Source organism: Carettochelys insculpta, chromosome 28 (assembly GCF_033958435.1).
Source record: "Carettochelys insculpta isolate YL-2023 chromosome 28, ASM3395843v1, whole genome shotgun sequence".
NCBI classification, from domain to species: Eukaryota; Metazoa; Chordata; order Testudines; family Carettochelyidae; genus Carettochelys; species Carettochelys insculpta.
The window spans coordinates 8,804,325-8,832,083 of record NC_134164.1 but is presented as its reverse complement, the minus strand read 5'-3'; the positions used below and the strand labels follow the sequence as shown (position 1 = coordinate 8,832,083).

Below are 27,759 nucleotides of genomic sequence, written 5' to 3'. Positions count from 1 at the left end.
ATTAGCATGCGGGCGGCCGCGGCACTTCGAAATTGACACGCCTCGCCGCCGCACGGCTCGTCCAGACGGGGCTCCTTTTCAAAAGCTCATGGGAATAAGGGGACTTTGAAGTAGGCGGGGTCCTTTCGAAAAGGAGCCCCGTCTGGACAAGACGCGCAGCGGCGAGGTGCGTCAATTTCGAAGTGCCGTGGCCGCCCGCATGCTAATGAAGCGCTGAATATGCATTTCAGTGCTTCATTAGTAAACTTCGAAATGGCCATTTGCGTGGCCATTTCGAAGTCTGGGGCATGTGTAGACGTAGCCAGTATGAGCCAGCCTGGGCAGGGATGCAAAACCACGCTCTGAATTTTCCCTAGCCTCTGCTTGCCAGAAGCTGGGAATAAGCAAAAGGAGATGGATGATTAGCTGTTGTGTTCAGTCCCTCTGAAGCATCTGGCACTGGCCACTGTTGGAAGACAGGATACTGGCCTAGCTGGACCTTAACCTGGCCCAGTGTGGCCACTCTTATGTTCTTAAGACATCAGATCTACATTTGGGGAAACTTGCAAGTCTGCACATTTGCTCTGAGCAGTCTAAGGTTTCCCTATCACTGGTTATAATGCTCACACAGATGCTTGTTTGTGCTGTATGTTGCTCTGTTAAAATGCCTATTGATGCAGGATGAAAAGTAAAGCCAAGCAGATAGGTATCAAAGGATAATGCATCCACATGGGGCACGCAATAGATTAGATACAAATCATTTGCACACATGGGATACTAGGGTTTGAAGCATTATCTGAAGAGCTCTAAGCAGCACTAGCACATCAGCTGAAGTGAGCTGTGCCATACCACTAGTAACGCATCTTTTATACTCTGTAGCCAGTTGGGAATGCAGTGCAGCCCAGAGATGGCACTTGACAGGGAGGAGGCTGCAGTAAATTAGAGTGACACTGGGGCTGCTCTAATTTACAGTTGGCACCATTCTGCTCCTAGAACTCTGAATCTGGAGGCATTGCAGGGCAACTTTAACCCCATGCCCTTCCCACCATCTTTGTTCCACTCTTTTCCAGTGGACTGTATGTTCTGTCCTGGGCCTGCAGGAGGCACAGCCCTGAATCTCAGCCTCGGGCTGGGAAACACTTTCCTTTGTATCCTCAGCGTCTATGTCCCTGCTTCCTCTGGGGTGGTTCGTGCCACCAAGGGCACTAGGAGAGCACAGCCATTGTGCTCAAGGACACTGGAAGATGATGGGAGCAGCTCAGTGAGAGAGGAGAACAGGCTGAACCATAGGGCAGCCTTATGTCCTCTCCCCCTGCAACCTGACAAGTGTGGTGTTTCAGTTCCTGTTGGAGCAATGCACCTACATCCTGCCCCTGCTCCATAACTATGCCTCCCTAGGACAAGCACATGTGGAGCTCCCAAAGCAAAGAAGAGCTGCAGGTGGTTAGCTTGTCTGCAGATGAGGCCCTGAGGGCTGAGTTTTCAGCAAGAACATCTGGGTGCTGCTGTTTGAAAGCAGATCACCCATGGCTAAGGGGCTTTGCCACTCTTAGCAAGGCGGCTGAGACCACAGATCCCTGGCACATAGACTAGATGAGAACTAACTAGCTTTACCCCGTGATTTAGTCTTACTTCTGCTTGAAGAGTCTGGCAGCCCCAGTCCTGGAGCAGGCTTCCATTGTGCAAAGTGCAGTACAAAGACCACCAACAGTCCCTGATGCAAAGAGCTGACAGCCTAAATATCAAAGTACTCTTGTTTCCACAGTGCATCTCCAATCAGATGGCATGGGAGAGGTGTCTTTTCACCAGATGCTCTATTACAGAATCCTCCCTAACTCAGTGGTTTATTTCACAGGGGGACTCAAAGGCATGGGCTATTCTATTTACAAAGATCCTTCTGTCCAATTTTTGTTTCTTTTGAGACAGTCCTTAATAATAATTATTAGCCCTTGTGCCCTTACAAAGGCAGGTCAGCATGATGACTTCCATTTTTCAGATGGGGAAACTGAGGCAGGAAGCAGGGGTGTGGCCTGTCCAGGGTCTCTGAATGAAACAGTGGCTGAGCCAGGAATGAATCCCAGGTCTTCTGGCCCCTGGCTCAGCGCCTTGTTCTGCAATAGGCTCTTTACACAGGCACTCCCCTGCTACGTGCTACTGAGTAGCATCCTGCAGGGGTGGCCTCTTTTCTTTCCCGCAGCTCAGCAGCTGCAGTTTGGATTCGCCCTCCTTCCATAGGCAGCCAGGGACACAGATGTGATTTTATTTGGCTTTCCTGTCCTGAGAGCCTGCCCAGGCCCAGCAGGGAGGCATTCCCTGGGCTCAGGGAGGAAGAGACAGCTGACGTTAGCACCATGGCTACTCAGAGGGGAAACCCCAGCAAAACCAAATGAATAGAGAGTGACACAAGAGCTGAGTTCTGGACCCCATTGCCAGGTGGAGGGCACCTCCTCCAGGGTGCCCCCTCAAGGCATGGCATGGCATGCCCAGCACATCTCTGCCTCAGTTTCCTCCTCCATAGTGGGTGCTCTGGGCTCTCCATATGGTGCAGTGCTGGTGAGGCAACATGGCCATCCAGCCAAGTCACTAACCTAATTCAATCCCTGCCACCACGATGAAATGGGTTTCTGCCTCTCCCGGGCTCTCATCTGCCCATCTCCTGTTCTCCGACGCCTCTGGACTGCCTTGAAGTCCTTCCCAGCTCCATTATAAGGCACTGACTTCCCAGCTGCTTCCCCTGGAGTCCCTCTCACCGTCTGCTCCCCGGCTCTCTTTTAGCTGAGCATTGTCTCCCCACCTAGAGATCTCCCTGCAGCTCCTCCCTCAGGCCTGGCGCCGGTGCCCAACCTGCTCCCTGGAGCTCCTCCCCAGCTGAGGTCATTGGGGTAACACCTGACTCCCTGAGTGCCATGACCCCATTCATCTTCCCCACCCAGGAGGCGGGCCAACAGAGCCAGCCCACTGGAGCCTGGTCACTGGGCGGGGCCAAGGCAACACACTGATAGTGGGGCCTGGAAAATGGGCGGGGCCAAGACAGCACACTGATAGTGAAACCTGGGTGGTGGGCAGGGCCAAGGCAGCACACTGAAAGTGGGGCCTGGATGGTGGGCGGGGCCCAGGCAGCACATTAATAGTGGGGCCCAGCCGGTGGGCAGTGGAAGCTGAAATCAATTGAAGTGGGGGGCCCTGCAGCCGGGGGGCCCAAGGCAATTGCCTTGTTCACCTTGCCCTAAGGGAGGGCCTGTGAGCCAATTGTGTCACAGGAGGGGGTGCCCGTTAAAGGGGCCATCCACCTGTGATGGGCACCTCTGGCCTGGTTCCCATTTTGGGGTGGAAGGAGGTGGCTGTGGAGGTGGGTGCCAGCCATGGGCTGTGCTGCAGTAGGAGGAGGGGACAGTAAGCTGGCTACGTCCCAGCTCCCAGGTGTGCACTTGTGCATGTCCCCAAAGGCTTCGCAGCCTCTGTTCTGCAGGGGAAGGGCAGTGATGACTTCAGGACATGTGATGTGATGGGTGATTGGTGGCCCAGCACTAGACATGGCCAAGGTGACCTTGGCCAGCTGTTGGCTCAGGGAGACATGAGAACTAACTTGCTGTGAGAGTGCAGCGGCGCAGCCATCCGTCCAAGCTGAAGCACAGGCGAGCAACAGGCCCAGCCAGTGATAAAAAACTCCAGGCCCTGGCTACCTTGGGGGCAGCTGGGAAGAACTGGGGACCCGGCAGAACTTGCAACCTGTGTCAACCAGTGTCAAGCTCCGCCAAGGGGACCCCTCTCCCGCTTGCAAGCCCTTCCTGCCAGCAAAACCTCCACCTTCCTGGCCTGGGAAACTTATCCAAGCCCGGATCGCCAGGCGGCCGCTAGCAGTGGTTCCCCCCTCTGCCATATCCCTGGGAGTCTCCTCCCACCCACTGGGATCCAGCCCGGACTCCACTTGCCTTCAGTGCTATCAGAAGGCAGAGGGGGTTAGCCACCCCCTGGAGGAAGGAGGGCAGAACAAGCCCACTCACCCGGCCAGGTGGGGTCAAGGCTCCCCTGGCTCACAGCAGTGCCATCCGCCGGACTCGCGGGGTCCTGGCTGTGCGCCGCTCCCAGGGGACACCAGGCTGCAGCTGGGGACGCACAAACCCCTCCCAAGTGTCTGCCGGAGTTGAGCCGGGGGAGCGGAGCGAGTGGGACGTGACGCAGCCCCCGAAGCGCCCCGCTCTCCGGCCGCGGCCCACGCAGCGCTGACCCCCGGGGCCCCGGCGGCGGGACAGGGGGCGCAGAGGGGGCTGCGTGGGGAGGCAGCTGGCTGCCCGGAGGGCCCTGGCATGGCCTTGGCGGCTGGGTGGGGACCTGGGATCCTGCTTTCACTGCCCTCTAGGGAGCCAGGTCCCAGCACCTCCCTCCTCTGCTCCCCGCCCTGTCCCCCTCCCCCCAGCGCCCGGGGCAGGACTTTGGCACTGCGCGGCTCGGGCCCCGGGCTCCCTCCCGAGCCGGAGCCGCCGCAGGCAGAGGCCGAGGCTCGCTCTTATCTGCGGGGAGGCCGGCGCGGTGGGCAGGGTCTGGGCAGCACTTATAAGCCGGCGGCCGCTGCGGGAGGCTCCCGGGGCAGAGGCGCGCTCGGTGCCCGGCGGCTGTCACCATGTGCCGGGCGCTCCGGCTGCTGCTGCTCTGGCTGAGCCCCGCGGTTGCCTTGGAAGCCGGGCTCCTGCCCCCGGACAGCGACGCCAACGAGTCCGGGGCCGCCGCCTTCGCGCGGGACTACAACAGCTCGGCCGAGGCGGTCCTGTTCCAGAGCGTGGCCGCCAGCTGGACCTACAACACCAACCTCACCGAGGCCAACTCCCAGCGCCAGGTGAGCCCGGCCGGCGGCCGCAGGTGTCTCTTGGGGGGCGCCCGGCCAGTGGGGAACGCGGCCCCCGCGATCCGGCTGTCTCCCCTGCCGGGGGGGGTCGGACAGGGGGAACGCGGAGCCCCCCCCCAATCCGGCTGTCTCCCCTGCCGGGGGGGGTCGGGCAGGGGGAACGCGCAGCCCCCCCCCAATCCGGCTGTCTCTCCTGCCGGGGGGGTCGGGCAGGGGGAACGCGGAGCCCCCCCCCAATCCGGCTGTCTCCCCTGCCGGGGGGGGGTCGGGCAGGGGGAACGCGGAGCCCCCCCCCAATCCGGCTGTCTCTCCTGCCGGGGGGGTCGGGCAGGGGGAACGCGGACCCCCCCCCCCCGATCCGGCTGTTTCCCCTGCCGGGGGGGGGTCAGGCAGTGGGGAGAGCAGAGCCCCCCCCCCCCCACCAGCTGGCTGACAGTCTCTCCTGCCTGGGGACTGGCACGTGGAGGAAGTGGCCAGGGGTGCAGACCGCTCCGCGGGGGGCAGGGTGGGGTTAAAGCTGACCCGGACCCGTGGGAGCTGCGGCGCCCCCTGGCACCTGGTCGGGGCGAGCGGCCAGAGGGAGCGCTCGCCCGCCCCTGGCTCAGCGCAGCAAAGCGCTTTCCTGCGGCGGCGGCCAGGCCTGTGTACCCGAAACGCCCGGATGCCTGTAGAGATGCTGGTGCCCACGTATGTCCCTGCCTGGCTGCTCGGGACACTTGCCCTGCTGAGGCCTCCTTCCTGCGGTGGGGGGGGGGGTGTCCCCTGGGGATTCCTGCCGGCACTGGCAGCTGTGGAGTAGAGCAGCCCTCAGGCTGCTCTAGTCTGCCCCAGGGCAACACAACAAATGGCCCCTGCCTGTAGGCTTGGGCCACCAACAAAAGGTTCATCTCTCTGCCCACACCCCTGTGTGCCAAGACCCTCACTGTGCCAGGGAGTGGGGGGCAGCCCGTTGCCAGCGGTGCCAGGTCTGGGGAAGGTCATGCTAGACAGCTGTGGATATGGCCCACAGGTGGTTTTGTATTGGGTGCATGTATCTAAGTGAGTGCAGGTTGAACATCTCTTGTCCAGCACTCTTGGGACCTGACCGCTGCCAGATGAGAGAATTTGCCTGATCATGGGAGGTTAGTATTTTCTAGCAGGTTACCAATTCTTTCTCTGCTCACCGGGCTCTTAGAAGACATTTTGGGGTAAATTGCAGCTAAATAACAGCACGGAACACTAAGAGCCAGGACTGGTGGCTAATCAAACTTTATGGGACCACGGGAAGCTTGTTTGTCCGCACTCATGATAAGTGGTTATCTGGCTAACTAAAATCACGCTGGATTATGGAAGTTGCGGGACAAGAGAGTTCCGGATGAGAGAGGTTCAGCCCGTACTGTGGGCTTGGCTGAATGTGTGGGCTGGTGCTTCTGGACATGCTGATGAGCGTACAACGTAGGCTGAGGGCAATGGTGCCAACACTCCGACAGTCCCGCCGGCTTCCATTGGGTTGCAGCAGGTATGTCAGTGAGGAATCTAACACAAGATGTGTATGTGAACTTGGGGTGTGTGCTAAGTGTGTGTGGACAACTAGGCATGTATACATGGAGGGTTGTGTACAGTGTATAGATCTGGCCACAGGATTATATCGAAGTGTATGTGTGCCAGTGGATAGGCCTATTTGTGTACGTTACTCTGTCAAAGAATAAGCAGACATTTGTTTATTCGTTGCCAAGCCTTGTGGATGGGGGGAAGTGACTTTAGTGAGGCTTTTGCTACTGACTTACACGATGGGCTCATAAACGAGCCAGGGAAATACAACCTAGATCAGGGATGGGGAACTGAGGTCCCACAGGCCAGATCGGAACCCCAGCCAGCTCAGTGCTTCTTCCCTGAATGGGTCAAGCCAGCACCTGCGCTCCAGCCCCGCAGCAAATCTCTGAGCTTCAGTGCTCCCCTCTGTGGCTGGAGCACAAGCACCAGCTCTCTGCTGTGGGGGAAAGCAGTAGGGAGCTGTGTTAAAGTCCGTACATAGCTGGGACCTGCAGGCACCATCCATGGGAGCAAGGGGAGGGTGGTACCTGCAACCGCAGGGCAGTGCAGAACCACCTGTGCTAGGGAAAGCCCCATATTTCAGGCACCACTGTGGTGTCCTGATTTATTTTGCAAAAGGGGCTCATTGCCCTGTATTTCACAGTGGTTCGCCAGCTTACCCCAGCTGGGGGAGCTGGGAGCCAGACCGCATGGCAGCTCAGCGACCGCCTGGCTTCCCCCAGCCAGGGCTGCAGGGGTTGGAGTGGGGCTGGTGGAACCAGAGCTGGGGGTGGGGGAAGGGTGGGGGGTTAGAGCTGGAGCAGCAGGAGGGGGGAGTTGACCTGGGGGGTGAACTGTGGCCACAGTGGGGTTGGAACCAGAGGTGCCATGCTTCCCCCAGCTGGGTCATCTGGGAGCTGGACCTGTGTGGCAGTGCAGGCTGCCACTCACAGCTCAGGGAAGCCAGGAGCTTTGCTGGTTGGGCAGCAGCCCTGTTCCTGGCACCCTAGATAGGGTGACCATCTGTCCCATTGTGTCTGGGACGGGGGTCATTCCCCATGTCCCATATTTGGCAGAGGGAGATATGGTCACCCTAACCTGTACCCCCCACAAAATGGGAACTGTGCCAAGAAAGCACCCAATCCTCTGTCCCCACCTGCAGCCAACCTCCTGCCCTGACCCTGCACTCCTAACCAGTCCCTGGCAGCCCCCTCCCTCACACTGAACCCTTCAGTTTTGGTCCCACTCCAGAGCTGAGGGGGGACTCTCAACGTTTGCTAGGCCTAGGCCCACACAAGAGTTAATCAGGCCCCTGGGGGAAGGCCTGTTCCTAGGTGTGAGGTGAGGTGTCTCCCCCTTTTTTTTCCCCCTGGTTCTCAACTGGTGGCCACATCAGTGAGGGTGGGGTTTTTTCCTCCTTTGCACTTGGGGGCCAGGTCACTGTGGTGTTTTTTCTTTTCTATTTACGTCTCACGTGTCTGATTTTTCTGAAGGTCAGTGACCACTGATTCAAAATAGGTTCCCCACCTAGATGCAGTATTAGGTGGGTGCATAACTGATTGGAAAGCCATTCGCAGAGTGTAGTTATCACTAGTTCACAGTCAGCCAGGAGGGTGGTGAAGCACTGGAATGTGTTACCTAGAGAGGTAGTGGATTATCCATCCCTAGAGGTTAAGTCCCTGCTTGACAAAGTCCTGGCTGAGATGAGTTAGTTGGGGTTGGTCCTGCTTTGGGCAGGGAGCTGGACTAGATGACCTCCTGAGGTCCCTTCCAACCCTATGATCCTGCAAAGACACATTACAGCCGCGTCTACACATGCCGGCTACTTCGATGTAGCTGCGCCAACTTTGAAATAGCTCCCGCCACGTCTACACGTGGCAAGCGCTATTTCGAAGTTGAAATCGATATAAGGCAGCGAGACGTCGAAGTCGCTATCCTCATGAGGAGATGGGAATAGCGCCCTACTTCAACGTTGAACATCGAAGTAGGGCACGTGTAGCTGATCCGCATCTTGCAACATCGAAATAGCGGGGTCTGCCATGGCAGCCGTCAGCTGAGGGGTTGAGAGACGCTCTCTCCAGCCCCTGGGGGGTTCTATGGTCACCGTGTGCAGCAGCCCTTAGCCCAGGGCTTCTGGCTGCTGCTGCAGCTGGGGATCCATGCTGCATGCACAGGGTCTGCAACCAGTTGTTGGCTCTGTGGATCTTGTGCTGTTTAGTGCAAGTGTGTCTGGGAGGGGCCCTTTAAGGGAGCTGCTTGCTGTTGAGTCCGCCCTGTGACCCTGTCTGCAGCTGTTCCTGGCACCCTTATTTCGATGTGGGCCGCTTTGGTGTGTAGACGCTCCCCTGCAGCGCCTACTTCGATGTAGTACTGCCCAATGTTGACGTTGAACGTCAACGGCACCAGCCCTGGAGGACGTGTAGATGTTATTCTTCGAAATAGCTTATTTCGATGTGGCATTCACGTGTAGACGTAGCTTATGTGGGGTTCTGCAGGGATCAGGTTTAAGTCTGGATCTGTTCAATATCTTCCTCCATGATTTAGATAATAGCATAAAGAGCATATCTGTAAGGTTTGCAGAGGATGCCAAGCTGGGAGGGGGTTGACAGTGCTTCGGAGCAAAGGATTCAAATTCAAAATGGTCTGGACAAACTGGAGAAATGGTCTGAAGTAAATAGGATGAAAAACATTAAGGACAAATGCAAAGCTCTCCATTTAGGAAGGAACACACAGCTGCATGTCATATGCAGTGGGAAATGACTGCCGAGGAAGGAGCACTGGAGAAAACGATCTAGGAGTGATAGTGGATTGCAAGCTAAACGTGGGTCAATAGTGCAACGCTGTTGCATAAAAAGCAAATGTCATTCTGGGCTGTACCATCAGATATGTTGTAACTGAGATATGAGAAGCAATTCTTCCACTCTGCTCTGTCCTGATTAGGCCTCTGCTCTGCCTCCAGTTCTGGGTGCCACAATTCAGGAAAGGTGTAGATCTAGTGGACCTATTGGAGAAAGTCCAGGGAAGAGCAACCACCGTGCTGGAAGGTCTGGAAAATATGACCTGTGAGGAAAGATTAAAAATATTGGGGTTGTTTAGTGGGGAGAAGAGAGGACGGATAGGGAACATAAGTTTTCAAGCCCATAAAAAGTTGTTACAAGAAGAAGGGAGAAAAAAAATGTGCTCTCTAACCTCTGATGTTAGGACAAGAAGCAAATGGGCTGTAGCAAGGGAGGTTTAAGTTGGACATTAGGAAAAACCTCTTGTCAGGGTGGCCAAGCACCTGAACAAATTACCTAGGGAGGTTGTGGAATTTATCACTGGAGATTTTTAAGAGGAGGTTAGACAAGCACCCGCCAGGGATGGTCTAGATACTATTTAGTCCTGCCATGAGTGCTGGGGTCTGGACTCAATGACATCTCAGGGTGCCTTCCAGTCCTACCAGTGTATGTTTGGCTGGGGGAGGGAGGGAGGGAGGTGTGTTCACAGCTGCATATCCAGGTGTGTCTGTATTTAGCAGAATGTGTAATGTGTGCATTTGAAATGTGTCTGCGTACGCTGCGTGTCCATCTCCAGCGTGTCCGAACGAATGGCGGTCTGTGCCTGCATGTGGGTGTTCCCAGACCTGTTCTGGCACCAGCACATGGATCCCCATTCCTGTAACCTGTTTGAAGGAATTCTACAGCCTGCAGCACTAAGTCGCCCATACTGTGCCATGATCCTTCCTCAGCGGGAGATAACGTCTTGGGCAAAGCAGCCAATGTTTCCTCTCCATGCACCAAGGGGTCTTCAGCCCCCTCATGCATGGCTGGAGGGCCAGCTCCAGATGTTTAGCCTATTCAGCAGAGCTGCCCCCTGAAGGGGAGGTTGCTTGACCATGTGTAGCCCTGCAAGGGCAATCAAGAAACCACAGGGAATCCCTCACTCAGAGCCATCTCCTGCCCTACATTTGTGTTCTCTTTGTGTGGCACAGCTGGGGGCAATACAAGGGGTGACCTGCTGCTGCTTGCCGGCTGCTGAGCTGCAGCCATGAAGTGATCTCACTCCCATGCTTACAATAAGAGCACTGGGCAGCTGTGTAGCCTTGTCACACCAGGTTCACAAAAATCTCTGCCACCTGGCTTAAGGGTCTTGCTGCCCAAGCAAGTGCTGTGCCCTTTTAATGGCACAAGAACGGGAAAGTGACTTTACTCAAAGAAAAAGCAGCAGGAACCCCAGGCCCCTGCTCTGGCTGCTGGGCAATACTGTTTCTACAGGGAAAATGTCATGGCTCAAGGAGAGCACCAATGTTAAAGCACAAATAAGCTGGAGAAATCAAGCTGATGACAGAAAAGGGGTCAGAAACCTTGGGTCCAGTCACATCATGCCCAGTCTAGACCAGCTGGGACATCAAAGGTGGCCCTACATTACTTTTATCTTTCCCTCAGTCCTTGGAGATAAGCACTCACCATGCACCCAACATATATTAGAGCAGCCTCCGGGCTGCTCTAACCTATGCCAGCTGCAGCAACGCTGAGAGGCTGTCCTGTTGGCTCAGGCTTCCTGAAAGGCAAGACACTTTTAAAGTTTACGACACAAGGGGACAAGGTACTGGCAAGGCTCTGGCCCAAGATTTCAGTGTTCTCATGCAGCGTGGGCAGTGTTCCCACTCATTTTTTACATCCATGGGTGGAATAAATTTTGTTATGAGCACCGAGAGATGTGCACCTCCAGTAGAAACACCTGCTGCCAACTGTGGGTGCTTTGCTAATCAGCTGGGCAGCACCTGAATCTTCCTCTCCCCCCAGGCCCGAGACAACTGCCCAAGCGCTCAGCTTACAGGTAACTGACTGTGGCTGAGAACTTCAGCATCGTGGACTCTGCTGGGGTACCCCAGTGTGAGAGCTGATCCCATGTGTTTTCTGATCTATGCTTAATGACATGCACCAAGTGGCTTAGGAGGTTCTGACATTTAAAAAGGAACACGGGCAGGAATTGCCATTTTCGACATAGGAAGGGTGTGTGGACTAGTGGTTAGCACAGAGGACTGTCAACCAGCCTGGTGGGGAGGGGTGACAGCCCTCTCGTACATCAGCAGGGGCTCCTCCCCAGAGCCCTTGTTGAGACTGCAGAGTTGTGAAACAAGCCTGAGTCCTGCAGGCCTCTTCCCATGACTTTTCTTATCAGCCAAGCCAGGCAGAAGGGAGGGGTGAAGCTGGTGGGACGCTCTCCAGTCTGTCCCAGTCCAAGGCTCTCTAACTGTCCCTTCTATGGGATCTGAATGGTATGAAAGCACCAGAGTGACACAGCTCTCATTAGCCCACCCTCCACAGGTGATGTTTGCACCAGCCCTTGGGTTTCTGTATCACTGGAGCTGGAAATGGAAGCCATGTTTCCTGAATGCCAGTCTTATGCACCATCCACTAGACCAAACTGCGGAGTGAATGAGGCAGGTCTCCCAGCTAAATATCCTCTGAGCTGTCCCAAACCAGCAATCAGTGCCACAGAAATACTGATCTAGGGACAGCTGGGAGAGCTTCTCAAATGTACGTTGTTTATTTGAGATCTTGGAGTCATGGATAGTTCTCTGAAAACATCTGCTCAATGCGCTGCAGCCATCAGAAAAGCAAACAGAATCATTTAAAAAGGGATAGAGAATAAGACAGAGAATATCGTATTCCATCTATATGAATCCATGGTACGCCCCCATCTGGAACACTGCATACAAATGTGATCGCCTCATCTCAGGAGAGAGCTCGGCATTGGAAAAGGTTCAGAAAAGGGCAACAAAAACAATTAGGGGTTTGGAACAGGTGCCATATGAAGAGAGATTAAAACAACTGGGACATTTCAGCTTTGTAAAAATGAGACTAAGAGGGATATGACAGAGGCCTATAAAATCATGACAGGTGTGGAAGAAGTGAATAAGGAAAAGTTGTTTACTTGTTCCCGTCACAAGAGAGCTAGGGGGTCGTCAAGTGAAATCAATGGGTAGCCGGTTTAAACCTAACAAAAGGAAGTTTTTCTTCACATAGCGCATAGCAGGCCTGTGGAACTCCCTGCCAGAGGAGGTTTTGAAGACCAAGATTTTAAACAGGGTTCAGAAAAGAACTAGATGAATTAATGGTGGTTTGATCCATCAGTGGATATTAGCCAGGATAAGTAGGAATGGTGTCCCTGGCCTCTGTTTGTCAGAGACTGCAAATGGATGTCAGGAGAGGGATCTCTTTTGTGATTATCTGTTCTGTTCACTCCCTCTGGGGCATCAGGCATTTGGCCTGTATCAGAAGACAGGATACTGGGCTCCATGGATCTTTGGTCAGTCCCAGTATGGCCGTTCTTATGTTCTATTTTTCCTTTCCCTCCCCCTGAAGCCGTGGGGCCCAGCTTTCCCAGTGCAGATACACTAACACACCAGAGAAAACTCAGCAATAACTTTTTCATAGAGGAGCATTTCACTATATGGGGAAGGATGGAAACAAAGCTCTGGGGAGAGGAGGGTGCCTCCTGCTTTGAAATACCATGTGTGTCCTGCACCTGATTCCCTGGAGTCATCACTGCCAGCCATGCAAAGTGGGGAGTGGAAGGCCGCCAGCCTCCTGTAAGCACTAGATCCTGACCATGCAAAGGTGTAAATCACCATGGAGCAAAGTAGAATCTGAGCCCAGAATCAACCTTGTGCTGCATGGGCATTGCTGATAGTTGTCCCAGCCTAGGGAAGTGAGAGCTTGGGAATGTGCCCCTCTCTTTCTCCCTGGTAATTAGCAAATCAGTGACATTTACTCAAGCAACCAGCTATTTAAAGGAAGACGGTGAGAAGGCTGACAAACACGTTGTTTCAAAGAGTATAGTTGCAATGCCCCAAATCAATATATCTATCTCCCAAACAAGTCATATGATCCATTTTTTGCAAGAAGGCAAGAAAACCAGCTGGTAGTTCAGTACTGAGTAGCTGCTCTTCAATAACAAAGCAGCATTAAGCATGGTGTCTAGCTACCTACCTAATGATTGTTCCATCCCCCTGCATACCTCTCTTTCTAATTTCTGTGACCTCCGGCTGAGTGACATCTCTTCTCCAAAGTTTCCTCTGACACTGCACAGGAAACAGGACTCTCAGCAAATCTTTGGGGTTGCAGCAGGATCTTGTCATTGCTCATCCTTGCAAGATGGGTGTTAGTGTTACATCCACCTGGGTGCCATGCAAGAGGCTCTTGGAAGCATACAGCTGTAGAACCCAATGCCGAGCAATACCTGATCCCCACACTACAAGGGGTAAGCCAAGAGGCAGTGCAGTAATTCTAGGTTAACTTCCTGGGCAGAGGGTCTTGTGAGACAGCGGGGTCAGCATAGGGAAGGGTAGAGAGGGGACAGCAGGGGACAGCCCTCTGGTGATTAAGGAAGGTGACTGGCTGAAAAAGCCCAGAGTCTCATGCTGAAGAATCAGGGCTTGTGCTGGGGTGTGAACAGCCGGGAGACGAACAGGTTACGTCTCAGGAGCAGGAATCATTACCCTCGCCCTGCAGATCTAAAACTCAGCTTTGAAAGTTAAAGTAAATAGAGGCAGCTTGCGTCATTGCTCTCCAAGGTGAGGCACCCTGCCCGGGCATTCTCCTATTTACCCTCCTTGCTTCGTTAATCCTAAGAAGCACAGGCAGGCAGGGTCTGGAGAACGAGGGGCTGATTGCAGAGACTCCTGGCTTGAGGTGGGAGGCTGGGACAGTGGACGTTTGCACCGGGTCAGTGATTAGCAACGGTCCGTTTTAAAAACAAACCAACCAACCAACCAGCAGAAATGTAGCACTTTAACAAAATGATTTGTTTGGTGATGAGGTTTTGTGGGACAGACCCACTTCATCAGATCAATCTCATTTCCAACACAGTGACATTTATAAGTCTAGAGGACCAAAAAAAAAATTGCAATAAAACCTGACAAATCATGTAGATAGGGCTGAAGTAGGTGGCAGAGAGATAGGGGATGTTAAATGTCCTGCCTGAGATAATTACAAGCATGAAAGGAAGGGAAGCAGTCCTTGTCATGCCTGAGGTAGTTGGTGTCTCTGTTCCTAGCACATGTTAATGTGTTGAATTTGAATACGAATTTCGAGTCACAAATTTCTTGCTGTACAATAAGGTCTCAGAGTATGTGAGCCCAGAGTACACGACCCTGCTCTTACACAGCTGACCCTGGTTCCTACAGTAAACCCTGGAAATGCGCAATTTCCAGTTGCACTTAACTCACTCCTCCACATCCCCAGCTCATCCCCTCCTGGCTCTGCATAGTCCCAGCTCACCACTGGCACATAGTTCCTGCTCACCCCCACCCCTGCCTCTGGCTCTAGCTCAGCGCCCCTCAGGCATGACTCCCGGGCCCTGGTTCAACCCCTCTGCTGGCTCACCCCTCACCCCTGCACCCAGCTCTGGCTCACCACCCCTCACACGTGACTCCAGCTCAACCCCCCCACCCCACAGCCCCAGTTCAACCCCCCATTGCACATGGCTCTGGTTCAACCCCCCCCCCCCATGATTCAGTTCAAACCCCCCCATGGCCCAACTCACCACCCAAGCAGGGCTCTGGCTCACCACCCCTGATCACAGCTCCAGCTTAATCCAGGCCCCCTCCCTGCCCACCTCCCATGGCCTCAACCCACTGCCAGGCTTAACCCTCCCCAACTGCCCCCCCACCCCTCCCAGGACTTACCTTTATGTTGCTTCCCTGGGTGCAGAACATTTGTCTCACTGGAGAAAAAGCCAGACCCCCACTTACATGAAGTCCAGGTTATGCAAGGGTATGTGGAACAGAACCCTTGTGTAACTGAAGAGTTCTACTGTAATCAGTGTTTCAATTCTCTTTGTTCTAGGACACAAATTCTCAGGTCTTTAACAGAACAGTTCACTCCATTGAAGTGTTCACTGACCAGCTTATGTGTAGTGAGATTCCTGATGTCTGCTCTGCATCCATTTATTCTTTGGTGAAGGTTTTGCCCATTTGGTCCTCTGTACTTATAAATGTCAATCTGTATTGGAAATGAGATTGATCTGCTAAAGTGGGCCTATCCTATGAAAGCCCCCTCCCACTACTCAAATCTCCTTGCATTTCTCCATTCACCTCTCACACCCTCCCCACTGTGAAGGCTTTCTAACAGCCTCTTATTAGCTCAGTCATGGAGTCAGCTGGTCCCAGTTAGGCTGAGCCATCTCCTGCCCAGCTGCCTGAGATTGCCCTGCTGGTGTTCTGCAGGCCCTTCAGCTTGTTTGGGCTCCCTCTGAGGGGGCCCTCTGCCCTGGCCCTGCCACAGGTGAAAATCAGTAATTTTTCAGTCCTAGTGTGCTGTGCCACTTTTATATTTTCATGTCCAATTTTGTAAGCAAGTAGTTTTTTAAGTGAGGTGAAACCTGGGGATGCACAAAATAAATCAGATTCCTGCCAGGGGTAGAGTAATCTAGAAAGATTGAGAGACTGCACTGGAGGAAGGAAGGAAGGAAGGAAGGATCTGTCTTTTAGGGTACAGCTACTCTTATGGGAAGATGGATGCGCTGGCAGTTGAATAAACCATAGAATCATAGAACACTAGAACTGGAAGGGACCTCAAGAGGTCATTGAGTCCAGTCCCCTGCTGTCACAGCAGGACCACGTCCCATCTAGACCATCCCTGAGAGGTGTCTGGTCTAACCTGCTCTGAAATATCACCAGTGATGGAGATTCCACAACCTCCCTAGGTAATTTTTAAAGGTATTAATGTATTATTATTTATAATTTAATCTCCCCAGGCAATTTATTCCGTCCCCACCCCAAGCCAAGCCTGCCGCAAATTTAGGGTGTAAATATTCTCGGGGGGGTAGCCGTATTAGTCTGCAGCTATCTAAACCCTGGGTTCGAATTGTCGACTCCAATCTGAAAATCTGAAGAAGTGGGTCTTACCCACGAAAGCTCATGACCTAATAAATAAATGTGTTAGTCTTTGTGGCTATGTCTACACTACAGCCTTATTCCTAAATAAGGTATCTTATTTTAAAATAACACAACTATGCACAATATGCTGTTTCAAAATAGCATTTCTGGGTCCATGGTGCTATTTCAAAATAGTGCCATTGACGCCCATTATGGCTTATTTTGAAAAAGCGCTATTCCATGTCCAAATAGCACCTATTTCAAATTAGCAGTTCAAACTAGGTGTTATTTCTCTCACTTTGGGTACGTCTCCGCTAGGAACTAACTTCGAAGTTAGGGGCTATTTCAAAGTAGCCTGCAGTGTCTACACACATTTTCCCTTACTTCAAAGCTAACTTTGAAGTAAGGAAGCCCAGCCTCGAAGTCCTTACTCCATTCCTGCGAATGGAGTAGTGCCCTACTTCGAAGCTTAATGGCATGTTAGTTATTTTGAAATAACTGCAGTGTAGACATAGCCTAAGATGCTACAGGACTGCTTGGCTTTTTGTGACAGTTGTGGGGAGGGATAGCTCATTGGTTTGAGCCTCAGCCTGCTAAACCTAGGGTTGTGAATTCAGTCCTTGAAGGAGCCATTTAAGGATCTGGGGCAAATACATTTAAAAAAAAATCCATCAGCAATGGTAATAGGTCATGCTGCAAGTGCAGAGGACTGGACTCAATGACCTCTGAAGGTCCCTTCAAGTTCTATGAGATATATATATCACATCCAACGTTGCCAAGTGAGCCATATGCACAAGGCAGTGCTCCTCAACTGGAGGTGCAAGTACCCGTGAGAGTACAAAGAGGTTTTCCAAGGGTACATCAATTCCTCTAGATATTTGCAGTACAAGCAGAAATGTCATACTGACAGCAGCTTGCTTATGCTGCTCTGCAGATTAAACACTGAGCAGTAAGGACAATATTTACATGGTGAAAGTCAGTAATTTTTCAGTCCTTGTGCTGTGGCACTTTTATATTTTGATGTCCAATTTTGTAAGGAAGTAATTTTAAAGTGAGATGAAACTTGGGGGTGCACAAAATAAATCAGACTCCTGCCAGGGGTAGAGTAATCGAGAAAAATTGAGAGACGGCACTGGAGGAAGGAAGGATCTGTCTTTTTGGGCACATCTACTCTAATGAGAAGAGGGATATGCTGGCAGTCAATCTTCCAGAGTTCGATTCAGCGCACTTAGTGGGGATGTGCTAAATTAAACTGTCACAGAGCCACCATCGACCCTGGTGCTCCTGGCAGTTGTAAGGAGTAAGGAACCTTGATGGAAGAGTTTCTCCCGGAGACCTCCTGCTGTGCGGACAGTGGCAAAGAATTGCTTTCAGATGAGTCGACTCCAGCTATGCAGTTCTCATAGCTGGATTTGCATAGAACTGGCCTCTGTGCCAGAGACATGATACTCGACTTGATGAGCACATTGTCCCATACAAATACCTGGGACTCCTATTAGCACTTCGTTATTATTTAGGTGACAGTAACACATAGAATTCAATCCATGGTTGTTGTGCATGCACCAAGGTAAGTTTACACAGCACCTGAGCAAGGACTTCCCTGCACGGGTGGGCAATCGCATGCCAGCTTTGCTTGAGCTAGAGGGCTACAAAACAGCAAGGAAGCCATAGCAGCACATATTAACTGTACATAGCCAGGGAGTTGGCCTTGGTCGCATTCCTGCAGCAAGCCCACACTGCTGTGGCTAGAGCATCTCTCTACCCATAGAAAGCACCCTCCCAGGTGCAGCACAGACATACCACAGGGAGTGGCCGTCCCTATAAGGGAAACAGACAATAGCAGGTGAAGTAGCATCCTAGAGAGGGGGCAGAACTAGAACCTGTCTCTCCTGAGTCCCACCCTGGTGCCTGGTAATGGGCCGCCCTGCTGTACCATGGTGTGCCTGCAAAGGTGAGTCTCGTTTTCATTTTACAGGTGCAGCAGCAAGGCAGGGGCCCATGATGTGCCTCTCTTTTTGCTGGGCTGGATGTTCTGTATGAACCATGGAGCTCTACCAGCCTGTGTCACATGCTGGGGCTGGTCACCATTCTCTAGCACCCCACAGAGATGGGGTACAAATACTGCAGGCTAGATAGTCTCCGGAAGCAATGGCTAAATGGTGATCCAGGGAGAGGGAATATCTGCCATAGAAGAGTCTTTTCTCCTGTTTTCCAGATCTTGGCCTCCCTGGAGGAGCAGAACTTCACGGAAGCCTGGGGGAAGAAAGCCAAGGAACTCTATGGCTCCATCTGGAAGAATTTCACAAACACTCAGCTGAAGAAAATCATTGGCTCCATCCAGACCCTGGGGCCTTCCAACCTGCCCCTGGACAAGCGTCAGCGGGTAGGAGTCGTGCTGAGTTGGTCTGAGAGTGGGGGCGGGGAGGGTAAAGGCATGTCTACACTACAGTCACACTACACTACACTACAGTTACACACCTGTGGCTGGCTCACGCCAGTGGGCATGTGTTCTGGCTCAGGGGACTTTTAATTGCAGCGTAGATGTTCTGCCTGGAGCTCAGGTACTGGGATCTTGGTGGGAGGGTCACAGAGCTCAGGTGCAGCCTGAGCTGGAACATCTACATGGAAGCCGGTGAGCCTGAATCAGCTGGCACAAGCCAGCCACGGGCACGTAACTGCATACAGACATACCACTAAGTCACTGTGGGGTCAGGGACTAAAGCAAGGAAGGATCAGGGCCGTGCAGGCATGTGTGTGAGCTGTGGGAGGTTAGGGGCGAGTACTCTGGGCTCAGCTGGGGTCTCGGGCAGGCTCTTGGAACACAGGAGGCCACCTGGAAATCCATCCTTTGGTTTGTGAACAGAGCCAGGTGGCTGGGGCATCACCAGCTCAAACTCAAATATGGAGCTCTGCAGCTCAGACTGTCCCAGCTGCTTTTCTGCCTTCGAAGGCTGGCCCCACTGCAGGCCGGCTATGAGTGGGTGCAGCTCCTCCTGAGCCTGCCCTGGAGAGGAGAGAATCTCCATCCATACAGCCTGGGCACCATTGACAGTGAACCTAGGGCAAGAGCGAAGCTGCGGCAGTGTCTGGCGACTGCAGGGGAGAGGTGGGATGGGAAACACCAGCCCAGCCATCTGGCCCTGCTTCACCATAGTCCTCTAATAATGCCATGCAGCAGGGGGCCCTGCCATGTGCAAATCCAAGTCTGCCAGACCTGTGCTCCCTGCACAAGTGCTCCTGGTGCTGGCATGTGCTAGGGCCGTAGGGGAAGGCGGGGGGACAGGGAGGTCCACACAGAGAGGCAGGGAAGGGGCAAGTGGGGCACCCTATTAAACCCTTAAAATGTTGGTGGGATCATAGGGGGCAGTGCACCTTCCAAGTGCTGCCACGAGTCACTTGTGGCCAGCTGGGCTTGCGCATGGCCCCCTGGCACTAATCAGGCCGTCACAGCCGGGAACCAGGTCGCTGAGTCTCTACCTGACCAGTCGTACCCCAGCAGCTTGGGCATGCTGCTGAGCTCTCTTATCGAACAGACCACTTCAGCCTGTGGCCTGTGTGGCGTTAGTAAATATAGATTCGCTATTTATAATGTGGGGCTGCTTCTCCAGCCCAGGAAGGATTAAATACCAGCCCCTGCCCCCGGCACACCCTCATCTCCGTCTATGGCTTGCTCATTCCAAGAACAAACTTGCAGAGTGACTCAGAACGAAGCTTGTCCCTTAGCCAGCAAACACTGCGGGGGCCAGAGGCCCTTCTCACTGCTGAGGGCCAGTCCCAGGAGGCAGCCAACCTCCCTCTTGCAGCTGGGTGTGCTAATCAAACAGGGCTGGCTGGTAGCTCAGGCCCCTCACCAGGGTGCAAGTAACTTAAAACTTCTTCCAAGTACTGTCCAATTGCAACCTGGGTCCTGCCAGTGCTTTAAGTAGCACCCTGCTGGCTTTCTGTGCAGCTCAGCTCAGTGCAGCTCTTGCTGGAGCTGTACCCCAAGGTGCACCTGCTTCCTTTCACCTCTGCCCCTTAAAAGTGCAGCCCCGTCCCCTTGTAGCTCGTTGCTGTGGTTGTCCCTTAAAGGTAAATCAGTGGGTGCTTTTGTGAGGCCACAAGGAAGCTGCACGTGATAAGAGTAGAGCCAAAGCAGATGGGACAGGGAGAGCCTCAGGGACATGAGAGATGAGGGTTAGACAGCAGGCAGAGGAGACACACTGTAGAAGTGGGGACTGGGTTTTCACAACAGATGACAGGAGGGTGGTAACGTGGATGAGAACTGACCTTCAGGCCAGGAGGAGCGTGAGTGGTCTGAACTACTGCTGCTACTGAATGGGGCAGCGAGCCAAGGGGAAGGTGTGACTGGGAAGCAGCTTGCCCAGGCTTCTCTCAGGACAAGTAAGTACTGCAAACGAGCTGAACCCAGCGGCTACGTCTGCACCAGGGCAATCTGCTGACAGAAGTTGCTGTCAGAAGAGATCTTCTGTCGACAGATTGCGGCCACACATGGGCTGTGTCTACACTAGCCCAAAACTTCGAAATGGCCATGCAAATGGCCATTTCATAGTTTACTAGTGAAGCGCTGAAATACATATTCAGAGGCTCATTAGAATGCTGGCAGCCGCGGCACTTTGAAATTGATGCAGCTCGCCGCCGCACAGCTTGTCCAGATGGGGGTACTTTTTGAAAGGACCCTGGCAACTTCAAAGTCCCCTTATTCCTATCTGCTGTTAGGAATAAGGGGATTTTGAAGTTGCTGGGGTCCTTTCGAAAAGGAGCCCTGTCTGGACGAGCCACGCAGCGGCGAGCCACGGCAATTTCGAAGTGCCGACATTCTAATGAGCCTCTGAATATGTATTTCAGCGCTTCACTAGTAAACTTCCAAATGGCCGTTTCAAAGTTTTGGGCTAGTGTAGACGTAGCCACAGAAGTGGCCTGCTCTGTTGACAGAAGGCCCTACCGGAAGCACAGCAGACGGGGATGCCCAGCAACCCGGAAGCCCCGTCTGTCGACAGAGGACCCCCTGGAGCATCCGCACGGCTTTTTTTATCGACAGATTCTGTGGAGAGAGGTGTTCTGCCTCGGCAGGGAGAGGCTGAAGGCTGTCGACAAAAGTGCTGAGATCTGTCAACAGTATGTCAAAAGAAGGCATTTTTTAGCGTGGATGCTCCATTGGTTTTGTTGACAAAACCCTGTAGTGTAGACGTAGCCAGCATTTGCTGGATACTTCCCATGGGCAGAAGCCAGGAAGAGAACCAGGCGTACAAGAAATAAACCAAAATGCTCCTGTCCCTGGGAGCGGTGAGATACTAGGAAGACCACAGGGAGGCCAGGGTCCCAGGCCTGGGTTTTCCAAAGTCACTTGGAATTCTGGGGGCCCAAGCAGAGATCTGCTTTAAAGAGGCCTGGTTTGCAGAGGGCCTAGTCTGAGAGTCAGGCTCCTTTAAGGGCTTTCAAACCAGGGACCCAAAAAATAACTCTAGTCACCCCAGTGGTGGGGAGCTCTGCCTCAGGCTTCAGACGGAGACGTTAAAAGAGGGGCTGGAAGGGGAAGGGTTGATCAAAGTTAGGAAATACTGTGCCCCCAGAAGGTTCAGTCCCCACATCCTGGTCTACAGTGCTGGGGGCCTCTCAGTCCCCTTCTGCCCCGATCAGCTCCGCCAGCTGAGAATGGCCATTCGTGGAACCGGCCATGGGCTGCTGTTTGGGTCTGTGAGCAGACAGTGAGAGCAGCATAGAGATGCTACCCACTCCAAAGAACCAGTCCCCAGGCGCCCTGCTAAGGAAGGTGGGGCCCCTGCTGTACTTCTCTGCCCCCTAGCATCTGAGCTAGTCACAGTCACAGCACCCCGGGGGCAGGGCATTTCTCCCCATTGTACAGGTGGGGCCCAGAGCAGTGAAGTGACTTGCCTAAGGCCATGCAGGGCTGTGGCAGAGCTGGACCGTCCTGCCTTTCTTACAAAGCTGCTGTGTCCAGATGCTGGATGGGGCTGTAATTTGCTATGGGACAAAGAGGGCAGCTCCCCATCTCCTCGACTCTTCCTAGCTCTCTGTGTGCCCTTCGGGGGTATCACATCTGACAGCTGAGATGCTGACACACTTTCTCCCAGGGTCCCAAGATTTTCTCCGGCAATGACATCCCCGCAGCCAAATTAGAAGGTGCCTCTACCACACCTCAGTGGCAAGGCGAGGCCAGCAATGGGTGGGAGACCACACTGGAATGGCTGCAACAGCCAATCCATTTCCTCAGAGGCTACTGCTCTTTCCAGGCTAAAATACAGGCCTGAGCAGATCTGCCTTGCAGCTTGGACAGTACATTGGCCCAGAAGCTGAATGTGGCTGTCTAAGGCTGTGGGGCTGATCTGAAAGCACTTTGCACTGGTGTAAACAACTGCCTGAGGTGCAGGGGAATCCAACCCTGTGAAGCACTGAGGCAGGGCCGGAGTCCTGGAGGCACAAATTGGTATCACATCTCCTGGGGGTGGGGCAACTGAGGGGGTTAACGACTGGGGTAGATAGTGACCCTGGATCAATGGGTCAGAGAAGCAAAGATAGCACATTTTTCCTCTGATCCAGGGAAGAGATGTGAAGGTAGGAAGGGCAGAAGCCACTTGACATGCTGTCAAAAAATGGTCAATGGAGTGGGACAAGGTACTCAGAAAAATACAGGCAGGAAAGGAAATGCACCGAGGCCAAAGGCGAGGAAATGAAACAGCAACAGCTTGGGCAGGAAATCACTGTCCAGGCTAGAATTTTTCCAGGCTGCTCCTGTGGTCAGGAGCACCCCCACCCCCATCTGCTCACCAGCAAATGGGTCCCTGGTTGTGACCCTCTCCAGAATCAGGGTGCTGAGCGGGGAGCGGGGGATTAGTGAGTAAAGACTGAGCAAGATGAGCACTGCCCCATGACTGACCACTGCTCCTGGGTGCTCCGTGTCCGTCTCCCATCCACGTGCAGAACCTGCCCAAATCTGCCAGGGGCAGAAGAGCCCCGCTTTTTGGGAGTCTGTGAGTGGGAGCAGCGTGTTGCTCTGGGGAGCCTCTAAGTGGTGCAGACTGGGCAAGATTCTGCCCCCTGCAAGGCTCTTGTCTCAGAGTAAAGGCGTAGCTAAAGGGTTTAATAGCTGGGGCTGGCCCACGAGCGGGCTCCAGAGATTTCTGTTTCCCAGTGCTGGTACTTGATGGTACTGAGTACTGGCACCTCAGCAGGTGCAGCCGTGGGACTGGCTGGGGAGGCAGAGGTGGGGAGCTGGCTAAGTACTGCCTCCTGTATTTTTTTTACAAAAAGGGCACTGCTTTTCCCCCAGCCAATCCTGCTGCTCTGCTTGCACCTTTTAATCTACTGCTGCAGTGGGAGATAGAACCCCTTTGCCTGGCTGCTAGGTAGACAAGGGGAATTGGCTTAAAGAGCAAGGGGTGACGCCAGCAACCTGAGCTGTGCTGAGTCAACCCTCCAGGGCATCCCCTCCTCCTAACCCTGTGAAATGTAACCAGCTTCATTTGGTCTGTGCCAGCCAGTGCCCAGGAGCACCCTCCCCGCAGCACAGCTAGCCTCACCACAGAGTGTAGCCTGCTGCTGCGTGAACACCAGCAAAGCTCCACGCACAGCTGACTGGTGTGGTGTGGTATGGTGTGTGGGGCACTACCTGGGGGCTTGTAAGGTAGGAACTGGGTGGGGCATCAACTGGGAGGTGCCCCACAGCTTGTATTTTCATTTAGTCAGCTGCAAAGAGCTATGAAAGAAAGGGCATAATAAGTGGGGTTCCATGGGTATCTGTTCTGGGACCAGTTCTGTTCAATATCTTCATCAGCGATTTAGATAACGATGGAGAGAACGCTTCTTTAGTTTCCAGATGATACCAAGCTGGGAGGGTTGCAAGTGCTCTGGAGGATATGGTTATAATTTAAAATGACCTGGACAAACTGAAAAAAAAAAAAGGTCTGACGTGAGTAGGATGAAGTTCAGTAAGGGCAAATGGAAAGTTCTCCACTTAGGAAAGAACAATCCATTTCACATGCACAAAATGGGAAGCAACTGTCTAGGAAGGAGTTCTGCAGAAAGGCAACCAGGGGTCACAGTGGACCTCGAGCTAAATGTGAGTCAACAGTGTGACACTGTTGCAAAAACAGCAAACGTCATTCTGAGGTGCGTTAACAGGAGTGTCGCAAGCAAGACACGAGAAGTAAATCTGCTGCTCTACTCCGTGCTGATTAGTAATGTGTCCAGTTCTGGGTGCCATGTTTCAGGGAAGGTGAGGACAAACTGGAGAAGCTCCAGAAAAGAGCAACCAAAATGATTAAAGGTCTAGAAAACATGACCTCTGAAAGACGATTGAAAGAATTATGTTTGTTTAGTTTGGAAAAGAGGAGGCTGAGAGGGAACATGATAGCAGCTTTCAAGTAACTAAAAGTGTGTTAGAGGCGGGAGGGAAAAATTATTTTCCTTGGCCTCTGAGGATAGGACAAGGAGCAATGGGCTTAAACTGCAGCAAGGGAGATTTAGGTTGGACATTAGGGAAAATTTCCTAACTGTCAGGATGGTTAAACACTGGAATAAGTTACCTGGGGAGGCTGTGGAATCTCAACCATTGGAGAGATTCAAGAGCATGTTAGATAAACACCTGTGGGGGATGATCTAGATGGTGCTTGTTCCTGCTGTGACTGCCAGGGACTGGACTCAATGACCTCTCAAGGTCCCTTCCAGTTCTCATATTCTGTGATTCTATGAAAGCCAAAATGTGCGCCTGGGGGACTGGTGAGAAAGTTAAATTCTCATGCTGGACATTGTGAAATAATTTGCACTGGTGAGCAGTGTTCCCTGTAAGCTGAGTGCTTGGGTGACCACCCGGGACAGATTCAGGTGCTGCCCAGCTGATTAGCAGCGCTATCACAGCCATCCACAGTGGGCAGCGTGTGTTGCCGTTGGCGGGGCACATCTGCACATGCCTCGGTGAACATAACAAAATTTATGCCACCCATTGATGGAAAAAAAGTTAGTAGGAACATTGCTGGTGAGAGTGTTTCATGCTCATGAAATGTCGCTTCCTTAAATGCTCTGCAATGCGTTGCTGCTGCTTTAGTGCCTCCCCAGAGACAGTTGCATTTTGGTGATGGCGAAAGATATTTTTCTCTGCAAGCAAGGGCAACAATTTCCCAGAAGCTCAGGGACTGGCGTTCTAGGGCTCCGTGCCCATAGTGGGTTGCCTGGCTTATAGGAGAGCTCAACATGCCCCCAGAGAGCTGGGTTCTTCTGAAAATTTGCCCGCTTGGTTAGGTGCCTAACTGGGACCTGGGACGCCCCATCCCAAAGAACCTGGGTCTGGTTTGCGAAGGGTATTGGGATGAAATACTACATAGAAATGTTCGTAGTGACACTGCAATCCCATCTGTCGGAGCTGGATCCACAGCCATGCTCCATCAGCAGCCCGGGCTTCCTGAAGGCAAGGACAGCAGTGACTCTTTCTCTCCCTATGAGAGAAGCTGCAGCCTCAGACATTCTGCAGGCAGAACAGAGGCAGCAGCTATTGAAATCTCCTTCCTGCAGTTTCCCTGTACTTATTCGTTCCCAGCTGATAAGGCTTGTAGTGAACGCAAATACTTTCCTTCCCACACATCTCCCTCCCGCACTCAGCAGCTTGTGATCAGCCAGAGGAAGGGACAAAGCCCTGCAATTTCCTCTCCTGGGAATTGTAGTGGCATGCAGGATTCAGAAAATGCCCCACTACTATTTTCTGTTGCTGGCAGTGACCATAACAAATGCCAGTGTCTACCCAGGGTTTGATCTTCAACTCCTTAACGAAACTGAGCCAGCTGCAGCGGTAGAAGAGACGTTATAAATAGCATCAGCCCAGGGTAGCTGAAGAGCTACCACTTCTTCTCAAAGGACTTTCGGTTCCTGACTTCACAGAGCATGTCTGTCCTCCCAATGTGCTTCACAGCCAGTGAGAATCATTTTCCCTACCCTTGAATTGCAGTCCCCTCTGGGGTGGAATGTGGCAGCTGTTTAACAACGTGGTACCACACACGAGACGCTTAAGGAGAGTTTTAGGTAGCAGGATGTAATTTCCCAAAGTGGAATTGGCCAGAATGATGGAGCTAACAATTCTACTTCTGGGAAAATCAGCGTGGGATCTTTAAGGGTCAGGCCTCCATCTCATCATCCAAGCCACACTTCATGCAGAATTAGGGATTGCCCCCGCCACCCCACAGCTCCCAGGAAAAGCACTATGTGGTATTTGTATTCTAGCAGAACCTAGAGACCTCAGAATCAGGGGCTTGTCATTGTGCTGAGCTCTGCACATCCTCATACTGAGAGACGGGCCCTGCTGCAAAAAAGCCAACCACCTATATAGGCAGGGAGACAACTTACTGGAGACCGTGCAGGGCCAGGAATAAAGACCAACTCTTCTGACTCATATGCTCAGACCACATGGAGCCCCTGCTGTGTGAATAAAACTCCTGTGGCCCTTGGCTGGCTTCTTCTCCATCCAGATCCTGGAGATATGAGTGCTGCCAAAATCAGTCCCATGAGGTGGGTGGGTTGGTGACCCTGAAGCTCTGTGTTCACTGATGGGTGGCTACATGGCCTACATGAGAAAGGTCCCAGCAAATAAACAGAATGGCCAGCCTGCAAAATGGCTCATGGATCAAAGGGAGACAAGGACGTAACAACCTGCAGAGCTGTGGTGTGGAATGGAAAGCCTATTGGCCTCCCAAGTTGGGGTGGCTAGTGTGTGCCAGGCCAGCCTTTCGAAGGTCCTGGGTTCACCTCCTACCCCATCCATTTTAGGGGAAGTGTTGGTTGGATGTTAAGAAAAACTAATCCACCAGGAGGGTGGTGAAGCACTGGAATGTGTTGCCTAGAGAGGTGGTGCATTCTCCATCCCTGGAGGTTTTAAAGCCCTGGCTGGGATGATTTAGTTGGGGTTGGTCCTGCTTTGGGCAGGGGGCTGGATTTGATGACCTCCTGAGGTCCCTTCCAGCCCTAGAATTCTATGATTTTATTTGGCCATGCTGTGATGCGGGGGTGTCGGCAGAGTGGGTAGAAGGCCAGGTTGGTTCGTCAGGGCGCTGCAGAGCCAGCCGAGAAGCCTTGGTAAGGACGCGGTGTGGGAGTGAAGGCTGGAAGAGAACAGGTGGGTGTAGGCCAGGACTCAGGTACACTCACGAGGCTCTGTGTGTAGGGAGGTACATCAGGGCTGGACTAGCCTATGGGAAGCAGGTCAAGCTGGGGTGTACTGGCACAGCTCTAAGTAGGTGGGTTTTTGTAGGCCCAGATGGATTGTGGGGGAAAGGAGCCTTGGCAGAGCCTCTGCCCACCCCCACCAGGCACATGACTCACCCAGCCCTCCAGGTGGGCAGCCTCCATTTTAGATGACTCTCATAGCCTGACAGGATGTCGCCATGGCAGCAAATTGTCTGGGGCTGGATTGGCGGCTCAGGAGCCCAGGGTCACTGACCATGTTCGTTACGCTGAAGCAGTTAATCCTGTGTCCTCTGAAACCTCCAGCATGACCCTCCCCTTGGATCTCTGACCCATGTCTGGGCCTGGGGCAAGCAGGGAGACCCATGGCCAG

At 53.1% G+C, this 27,759-nt stretch overlaps 1 protein-coding gene across 1 annotated transcript in view; it reads left to right on the top strand.

Annotated features, from left to right (window-relative positions):
- Positions 1–4,082: 4,082 nt before the first annotated feature.
- ACE (angiotensin I converting enzyme) overlaps positions 4,083–27,759 on the top strand; it is a 63,681-nt gene continuing 40,004 nt past the window's right edge. The window contains exons 1-2 of the mRNA XM_074979162.1: positions 4,083–4,813; positions 18,415–18,582. Coding sequence (XP_074835263.1) covers positions 4,601–4,813; positions 18,415–18,582 — 381 coding nt within the window. The 5' untranslated portion in view covers positions 4,083–4,600. The remainder of the gene's footprint in view (positions 4,814–18,414; positions 18,583–27,759) is intronic.